The 9,473-nt window shown below is 40.8% G+C and overlaps 1 protein-coding gene across 2 annotated transcripts; it reads left to right on the top strand.

Moving 5' to 3' along the window:
• The first annotated feature begins 2,381 nt into the window (after positions 1-2,381).
• Positions 2,382-8,308, top strand: elf3 (E74-like factor 3 (ets domain transcription factor, epithelial-specific)). 2 transcript variants are annotated; one of them, XM_061220339.1, is made up of 9 exons: positions 2,382-2,532; positions 3,013-3,177; positions 3,985-4,218; positions 4,825-4,887; positions 5,204-5,332; positions 5,535-5,627; positions 6,084-6,197; positions 6,642-6,837; positions 7,170-8,308. In XM_061220339.1, exons 2-9 carry the CDS (start codon positions 3,018-3,020, stop codon positions 7,279-7,281), a joined length of 1,101 nt encoding a protein of 366 aa, XP_061076323.1. In that variant the 5' UTR covers positions 2,382-2,532; positions 3,013-3,017; the 3' UTR covers positions 7,282-8,308. The 2 variants fall into 2 exon arrangements, with proteins under 2 accessions (XP_061076323.1, XP_061076322.1); XM_061220338.1 differs by having other exon boundaries at positions 4,765-4,887; positions 7,170-8,307.
• Positions 8,309-9,473: the final 1,165 nt, after the last annotated feature.

Genomic DNA, 9,473 nt, shown 5'->3' with positions numbered 1-9,473 from the left:
CCAGAATTGCTCCAAAATTGCCCCAAAATTGCCCCAAAGACAACAATATAGCCAGCAAGGTAATACAGTTTCACTCATTTCACGATTTGCTAATGGGGTAAGAACATTTAACTTGTCAAGCAAACTGTAGACTGAAAACAACATCATATTTTCTACTTGTGAGAACATTTTTGAATTATTATATTTATAAGAATAATGCTTGTTAAGACAGTCATTTCAGGCAGGGCAGCAAATATACCTCACTAAATTCAAGAGAAACATTTAAAAAACAGCTCTGATCTGATCTAATGATCTCCCCTGTGTCCTGTGATTATTTTTCCTGCCGTTGCTAATGACAACACAGTCCTTAATATTTATCCTTAACTTCCACTCACAATTAGAAGCAAGTGTCAGTTTATTCACTGTCATATGATGGGTTCAACAACACAGGCATTTATCAGTGAAAGTTTAAGTAAAATGGTGATTGAATCCAGGCATGTGCCATAAAGATATCACAGTTATTTATGTATATGTGTCATAAAAAGAACTGACCTGGAAAGTCACCAGTAACAGTGAACACAGAAATAGACAGACAGAATTTTCAGCATATATTATTTGGAGTTGCAAGCTTACTTATTTTTGTCTTGCTGCTATATTATATTTAGAATATGATTAAGTTGCAGTTTTAAAACATTGTGTAGTGTGCTATATTACTGACACTTTTATTTTACTGACACAGTTTTAAGTCTGCTGGTTTACATACTGTAACGTAATGTAAGTTCCTTGAGAACCAATAATATTATTCAAAGAGTGTAAATAACAGTGATAACATGATTATAAACTGTCTTGGTTTGATAACTTACGGTTCAGCTGCTTCAAAGTAACCGGGTTTGGGAAAGGTACAGTAAATCAAATTAGTGCGATATCAATATAACCATCTTAAACAAAACAAGGATACCTGGTCAATTATGTTGCCAGGATAAATTAGGTCAAGTGCGATAAGCGATAATAAATAAACGATAATGCCATAATCTAAGAGCAATATAAACAATAATACAATAATTGTTGTTTTTTTACTGTTTCTCAGCAATAATCCCATGCCAAGATCTTTCCTGGGCTCTCTTTAGCCACAAGGTGTGAGCAGTGAGCTTGCTCAGCTAACCAGCCGCTGCCCATTGTTCTCATATACATTTGAAAGCCGTATCAGGGCTGTATACAGAACCCTCTCAAAGCCCCCAACCCTGAGTCCATCTGAAATCCAGCACTGAGTTGAGTAAGTCCAGCTAAATCATGATTAATGAGCACCAATTTTTTGAGGGAGCTGTAGTTCTGTCCTGTGGAGGCACACTTGGGTTTGCTTCTGGTGTCTGTAGTATACGCAGTAGCTAGTGCAGTAGCTTATAAAGCATTAATATGGCAGTATAGGAAGAAATGAGTGAAAACAAGGGATCTTTATAAGCTACAGACACACAGTACACCCTGTTTGTTAACGAGGTCCTTTGCATGGAAATGTTCTGAAAATTTAACAGAATTGCCAGTAGTGGCACAAAGCCATACGACTGCCTCCATGAAAACTTCAGACTTCACCTCCCACACATCTCAGGTCAGAAATGATCACTTGGTTATAAAGAGGGCAATATGGCAATTATGGCATCTAATCTGGTAGGTTGTAAAATACACATTTTTGTGTATGTGACTGTTGTGTGTTGTATTGAACTGATGGGAATACATTTGCCATGGGAGCATTCATTGATCATTGTGTACCTTTTTTATTTTTGGAAAGCCTTTTCTCTTCACCATTCTGTCATGTCACTCTTGAATGTATGGCTTGCACTGATTGCCGCCAGTATTGAGTAAATATCTTCCAGTTCAATTTTAGCTCAGCCGGTCCTCTTTTCCCCACTTGTGTGGAAATATCCCTGATAAAAAATCATCCCGTGTGGTCCAAGTTAAATATTGGCACAGATGATCTCATCCTTCACAGCAAAATATAGCAGAGATGTTGGTGCTGAGGGTTAGCTTAGGGAAAGGCTTCCTACGCTATGCATCTCTGAATATGTCAGCAAAAGAACCTGTTGACAATTCAAGGGTAGCCTGATGTAATGATTAACAGTTTTTGGTGTTTGCAGACTAGCAGAGTGCCTTCTGTATTCAGATACATAGCCCTGGGGCTCGGAGGATGTGTAATGGAAAGAGGTTTTTACAGGTGGGGGTGGGGTGGGGGGAGGTCTGTGTTGTTGCCATTGTCTTTTCTTCTCTCCTTTTTTAAGCTTTCCATAAAAAGGGGCATGTCTCCTGCCAAGAGCTGCTGCGGAATTTTACCTCTAGCTGGTGAGCACGTTCACCTGGGCCCGCCCACCTGGGAGACGCATATATACTGATCTGCTCACAGGTAGAATCAGCAACAGGTGCACCTGACTGTCTTAGTTCAAATGTTCACAGCACTTCTCAAAGTAACTCTGAACCGAATCAGAATCTCTGGAATCAAACTTCACAAATTGGATTAATTACATTCTTGCATTAGATTTTTTTTTTGCTGTTCCATCCAATCAGGTAGGCAAAACTATTAATTTTTTTCACTCATTGGTTGCCTAAGGTCTGTCTCAGTATTTGTCATTTGTCAGAAAATTATATATTAAATATCAACAATAATACACTTACTAATTGAAAACTGACCATTTGGTTTTTGAAATAGAATTGTCATTTAAGATTTTTTAAAACTTAATTAAAACATTCAGAATGACCACTTTGGATGGACAAGTGAAAAATATAATGGACTATACTATACTATTAATACATTTTGCAATGTGCAATAAAATACAACACATGCAATTGTAGCATACGCTGAAATGTGTTCTTTATTAAAAATAGCGCTGTTTTCATTGCCTTTTGAGAATGATACAAAAATGAAAATACTGTGATGATGAAAGTTGCAATATATATCCTAATCACATATATATATATATTCTCTGTCGCTTAGATTCAAATGGATTTTCTCGTTTTAAAGACTGCCTTTCATATTTTGACAAACAGATCTGATGTCGGCTTCCAACGATCTCAGCAGCATTCTCACTGATGCCAACTGGACCATGTACCAGACTGGCACTATGGAGCATCCATTAACCCCACCAGTTACAGCTCTCCCAGTCATGAGGGATCCACAGCTAACCAACATACAATTTACAAGTGATTTCCTGGGTAAGAAAATCAAATCAAAAGGTTAAAAGACTCAAGAAAATGTGTCGATTATATGTGTTGAATATACCATACAATATTCACATTCTCACTTATACATCTACAACACAATCAACAAGCATACTTATGGTGCAACTATAAGTAGGTTTAGTCACCATGTTTACTAATTTAGTTTATTGCCTGCTATCGAATGTCTAGTTCTGAACTTTGCGATGATCTAGTCTGTTTTGTTTTTTTCTAATCATTAACTTGGCTAGAAAATGTCTAACCGCTGCCGTATCGATCACGCCCAGAACACGGGCGATCGTTTGCCATCTTTAAATAACGCCTCAAACTATGTTTAACTTGCCGATCCGATAAGACGCTGGCGTGACTAGACCGACCGGTGTCAGGTGTGCAACTAGGTTAACAGCCTCTGACCATGAGCCGAGATAAGTGTGCTGCCAAGCATTCCATTTCACCGAAACCATAAACCACAGGCCCGGACTCTGCCAGGCTTGAACAAACAAGCTGAGAGAGGGGACTGGCTGATTCATTGTTCTTCACCTTGGATCAATGCCTAGCCCCAGAGTCAGTGTGATGAGCACTGTCAATTGCTGTTTGCCTCTGTAGTCGTTGGTGAACTTTCGACAGGGCAGCCAGTGGCACCTTTCTGGAGACTGAGATAAATGAGTGTCCTAGATCCACAAGTATACATAATTTGCCCATAGTGAATCCATTAGCTTATGATCCATGCATGCTTGTAGAAGAACAAAAAAAACATAAATACAGTTGTGTGCATTACTGATATGCAAATCTACTTTTTTTTAGTGCCCCTTAAGTGGTACCAGTTGGCCCCTCAGTGCTGGACCAAACAGAACGTTCTGGAGTGGATCAGCTACAATATTGAAGAGAGCAAGTTTGACGCCAGCATGTTGAGCATGGCCAGCTGTTCTATGGATGGCTCCATTCTGTGCCAACTCTCCCGCGAAACGCTACTGTCCATGTTTGGACCCCTGGGAGAGAGGATGTACCACAGCCTCCAGGACCAAAAGGCCAAATCCGGTAAGCCAAAGAGCCAGGATACGGGCTGTTATCCTTCAGTCTGTCAGAGTGTCTGTAGGTAGATAGTCCTTAGGAAACAAACAAAATGTCTGGATTACCCTGTACTAGCTCATCATTTGACATTTTGGCAAACGTGAACTTTTTAAAATTGAGGATGGCGAAGGGCAGAAAAAAAAGGACAGACAAACATCCAGTGGCAAGACCTGCACTCCAGCCCTCATTCCTGCTGGCCCTGTTAAAAGAGCTGCCAGATTTGTGAATGAGGGAGTAAATACATTGGTCAAGGGAAAGTTAGTGAATTATAGATAGCTAATCTGAAAACAAATTACCTCTCAGAGCAGGAGGAACTGGCCTCGGTTAATTAAAAGTTTTAGGTTGCACTCAGTCTTTAAATGGTGTAACATGAGCCACAATGGAGAGAAATGCGTTCCCTGTGCCAGGTGAAATAATGCTTTAGTGAGGTGGAATATGCATATTGCCTGAAAAACAAACAAACAGGTCTTTTGATTTGTTGCAAGTTTTCTAATCGCTGTATCGTGATTGCAGGCGTGGATGACCTGAGCACAACGTATGACTTGCTCAACAACTTACTTGATGACTTCCCAGAATTCCTGACCATGTCTGGAGGTGATGACTTCAAACTCCTGAGCACCGTCATCGTCAATGGAGGTACAGTGAGGGGAATGTAAGGGGGGGCAATTGGGTGTAGTTATAACACACACTTTGTTCAGACACTTCTATTTCACTCTTCACTGTCTGAGTGCTTTATCACTGCACTGGTTAGCCCAGCAGCTTTTACAGCAGGTCACTGTGAAACCAGAGCAGGACACTGTGATGAGAATTAGTCACGATGATGGTGGGAGATAACACTTGCTATCAGCAAAAGAGATGAACTGTAGCGCAGTTTACGAGCTGTGAATAATTACTGTGCGTCACAGGTGTTAGGGATGTGTTATCTTATTCCGGTCCTTGTCATGTATTACAGAGGAGAAAGCCAACGACTTTGGTATCAGTGGGGACAAAGTGAACACGGGCGGAGGTTTGACACCCTCCAGCGATAATGGCTATGAATCCGGGTCCACCTCCCCCGACAGCCTGGACAGCTCAAACTCAAGTGAGTCTCAAGGCTATGTGTCAAATGGAAGCCCCGAATGTGATATGGTTCAGGGATATGTGATGTAGCAGCACAAATCTCAGTCTTGTACACCTTAAATGAGAGGATACTCCTATAACATATGTAAATTGAACTCTTTCTAGTCCATTAATAAATTCTAGTTTTCTAGAAACTGTGACTCATGATTTTCTTGTACCTGCAGGAATGTTGAGCTTCCTGAATCCCAGTTCCCCTGAATATGGAGGAAGTGACTCTGACGCAGAGCTCTCGAATCTGCACTTCCCTCTCAGTGCAAGTGAGTCCTGTCACATCGCCTTGTGTTTCCTCAGCACAGTGAACTAGACTAAGTGGAGCTTGCTGTATAAGAATTGCCCAAGCTGTACCTGCATCCACCATGTATGAAATAGAGCCCCTTACTTTACCACCCAAAGCCTTGCAGAAGCTCAGAAGTCTATGTACACACCTTCAAAACGACCCCCAGTGACTACTATACTACAATAATAAACTCCTTGGCTGGGTCTTAGCATCGACGTTCTTATTCTAGTTCTAAAAGCTCTGCCCTAAAAAGTGATATTTTATGATTCTGCAGTTCCCGCACTGAGGTGTCATAACCTGAGATAGGGGTGGGGAGGTGCAATCAAAGGGTTTTATTGAGCCCAGTCTGTGGAGGAGCTACTGGGCTGTGCGTTTGATCTGCCCCCTGAGCTGGATCCAGAGGTGTGATGTCCTGCTGTGCTGCTCCTTTTCACAGAGGAACTCAAGGTGGAGGAAGAGGAGTTTAAGCCATGTAAGAGGAGCAGGGGGAGGCCCAGGAAACTCAGCCGTGGCTCCGAATACTTCATCGAGGCCAAGAAAAACAAGCACAGTAAGTTCAGCTGCTCCACCTCAAAGGTCACCCCTACTTGTTGGCTTGATAATCCAGGGCAGCATACTTGAGTCATTTTCCATTTGTATGGCATGACATCTGCTGAAGAATTAAATGTAATCTGTACTAGTAAGATGGGCGTGTAGTTCTTCATTAGGACCTGCTGCCCTCTCCCGTTAAACTTCTTACCCCTTTATGGTGTGAGATCAGAGTCATGTGATTAGGATGTTCTTCACCGAACATTCTAATGCTGATGTAACAATCGCTACTTTTAATGGAAAGGAATGGAGTTCTAGAACACTGACAACAGTACACAACTATAAATCAGGAAACCTTTATATTTGACTTAATTAACCAGAGATAGCTGAGGGGCACACCAAAACCAAACTATCCTTTTTTGGGTCTGGCCTGGCTTTGACACATTCTGTCTTTACCCCTCCACAGCCCCAAGAGGTTCACACCTGTGGGAGTTCATCCGGGATATCCTGATCCACCCAGAGCAGAACAACGGGCTGATGAGGTGGGAGGACCGGCGAGAGGGAGTCTTCAAGTTCCTGAAGTCAGAGGCTGTGGCCCAGCTGTGGGGACAGAGGAAGAAGAACAGCAGCATGACCTATGAGAAGCTCAGCCGTGCCATGAGGTGAGCTGGCGTACTGAAATAGTGACGCTTCATCAACATACACTCTCAGAAAAAAATATCCTAAAGAACCCTGTGGTTCCATAGAAGACCTTGTCCTTCTTTGCCGGACAAGATGGTTCTTTGTCTGGAAGCTTTCACACTTCACACCTATTACAGAGGGTTCCATAAAGGGTTCTTCTATGGAAGCCACACTATACACTTCCTGAGAGTATATAATCCATCATCATTAGGACCTATAAATTGAACAAATGCATATAGTCCTTCATCATAACCTATAAATTGAACAAAAAGGCTTGTCGAGTAGCACTAATTTGGTTTTGTCCGTCCTGCAGGTACTACTACAAAAGGGAGATCCTGGAGCGGGTGGATGGCCGACGGCTTGTGTACAAGTTTGGGAAGAACTCGAGCGGGTGGAAGTTGGGAGAGATGGCCGTTGCAATGTGAAGTGGATGCACGGATGTGAGGAAGTAATGCAATCATGAGAAGGAGTCCTGGATAGACACGGACACAAAACGGCGCTAAAGATGGCACTGAACTCCATCCAAAAGGCCAAAGACACACAGACCCATTGCTTATATCCCTTCACTACTGGGGGTGGTGTTTGCAGAATGAAGTAAGCCATTTTTGGCTAAAGTAGGTTGTATGAACCAATTATGAAGTTTCATTATTATTATTTCTTTTCAATATTCTTTGTGGAGGAAACTCTTATTTTGTGAGTCTAATCCTTGTTGGCAGAACCTTCTGAGCCCAAATGGCATGCTGGCATGTCTATATCTGCTTTGGTGATCTACAGAATTTGTCTGCACATATTTTGCACATATTTTGCTCTGCACACAGTGATGCCAATAGCTCAGGTTCCAGCTTTCTTGCAGAATGAGAGTCAGGAGTTGTCAGAAAAGCACATCAGGAAATGATGTGCCTTTCAAAGCTGAAAATCCAGTGGTAGCAAATTGCTTGCACTGGTACAGTACCAGTATAGCATTGTGATACCAATGTTTGTTGAGATTGGGGGTACCCATGACATATTCTTTTTATATTTTTTACTCAACTGAAGTCATGCTCCAGAAGGCAGGTAGAAACACATGTACTAATTCTACCAATCATTTATTTGATGATATGAAGTAGATCAATTCAGCAGGGTGTGTGTATTTTCTTAATATGCAAGGTCTCTCTTTTAAAAGAGATTTTAATCTCAACGAGAACCTACATAAATAAGATTTAAAAAATACATTCTAACTAAAAATATGTTTTGTAAATAAGGACATGTTAAATTTGCTTTTAAATAAATTGATTGTGTTTTAAATGATTTTAAATTATGTTATTCAGCTGGTCTGTTGATTTTATTCTCTCAATATTTTGTTATGACAGAAGTAAACCTCAAAGTTGTATTTTTAAGATATCTTTATGTATATGTGTGCCATATTGTTTTATACTGTTCATATTTTTAATAAAGGGTATTTGAGAAAAATAAATAAAAATGTGTTTTTGTTCATGTACATTAAACACTGATTGCCAGAGCTTCTAACAGGGGCTTGAAGTTAACATACACTCAATGAGCACTTTATTAGTTCATTACAAATACTTATTAATGTGATTATCTAATCAGGCAATTGTCAGATTGGCAATCAGCAATGCATACAATCATGTTGATACGGGTCAGGAGCTTCACTTAATGTTCACATCAACCATCAGAATGGGGAAGAAATGTGATCTAAGTGACTTTGATCGTGGAATGACTGTTGGTGGCAGATGGGGTGGTTTGAGTATCTCAGAAACTGCTGATCTCCTGGGATTTTCACGCACACTAGTCTCTAGATTTCGCAAAGAATGGTGCTAAAAAAACAGTTCTGCAGACAGAAAAACCTTGTTAATGAGAGACTTCAGAGGAGAATAACTGACATCAAAGGTGACAGAAAGGTGCCAGTAATGTAAATAACCACACATTCCAACAGTGGTATGCAGAAGACCATCTCTGAACACAAAATGCATCATAACTCTAAGTGGATAGACTACAGCATTAGAATTCTAAAAAATAAGTCTAATAAATGGTAAATGGTTGGCATTTATATAGCACCTTTATCCAAAGCGCTGTACAATTGATGCTTCTCCATTCACCCATTCATACACACACTCACACACCGACGGCAATTGGCTGCCATGCAAGGCACCGACCAGCTCGTCAGGAGCATTTGGGGGTTAGGTGTCTTGCTCAGGGACGCTTCGACACAGCCCGGGCGGGGGATCGAACCTGCAACCCTCCGACTGCCAGACGACTGCTCTTACTGCCTGAGCCATGTCACCAAATAGCTAATAAAGTGCCAAATAGCTAATAAAGTGCTCATTGAGTGTACATCATCTGAATTGAATCCTACTTAGATTCAACACAGAACATGCTTGCAAATCCATTGCTCCAGGATATACAGTGCATCCGGAAAGTATTCACAGCGCTTCACTTTTCCCACATTTTGTTATGTTACAGCCTTATTCCAAAATGGAATAAATTCATTTTTTTCCTCAAAATTCTACACACAACACTCCATAATGACAACATGAAAGTATATGTTATTATTTCAGCCTGCTTTCATACATGTCCTGAGGATCACATTATGAAAGAAAGAAATTTGAATAGGTTATTT

The sequence above is a fragment of the Conger conger genome, chromosome 14 (assembly GCF_963514075.1).
Source record: "Conger conger chromosome 14, fConCon1.1, whole genome shotgun sequence".
NCBI lineage: Eukaryota > Metazoa > Chordata > Actinopteri > Anguilliformes > Congridae > Conger > Conger conger.
Note: the sequence above shows the minus strand (reverse complement) of the source record. Positions and strands in the feature narration are given on the sequence as shown.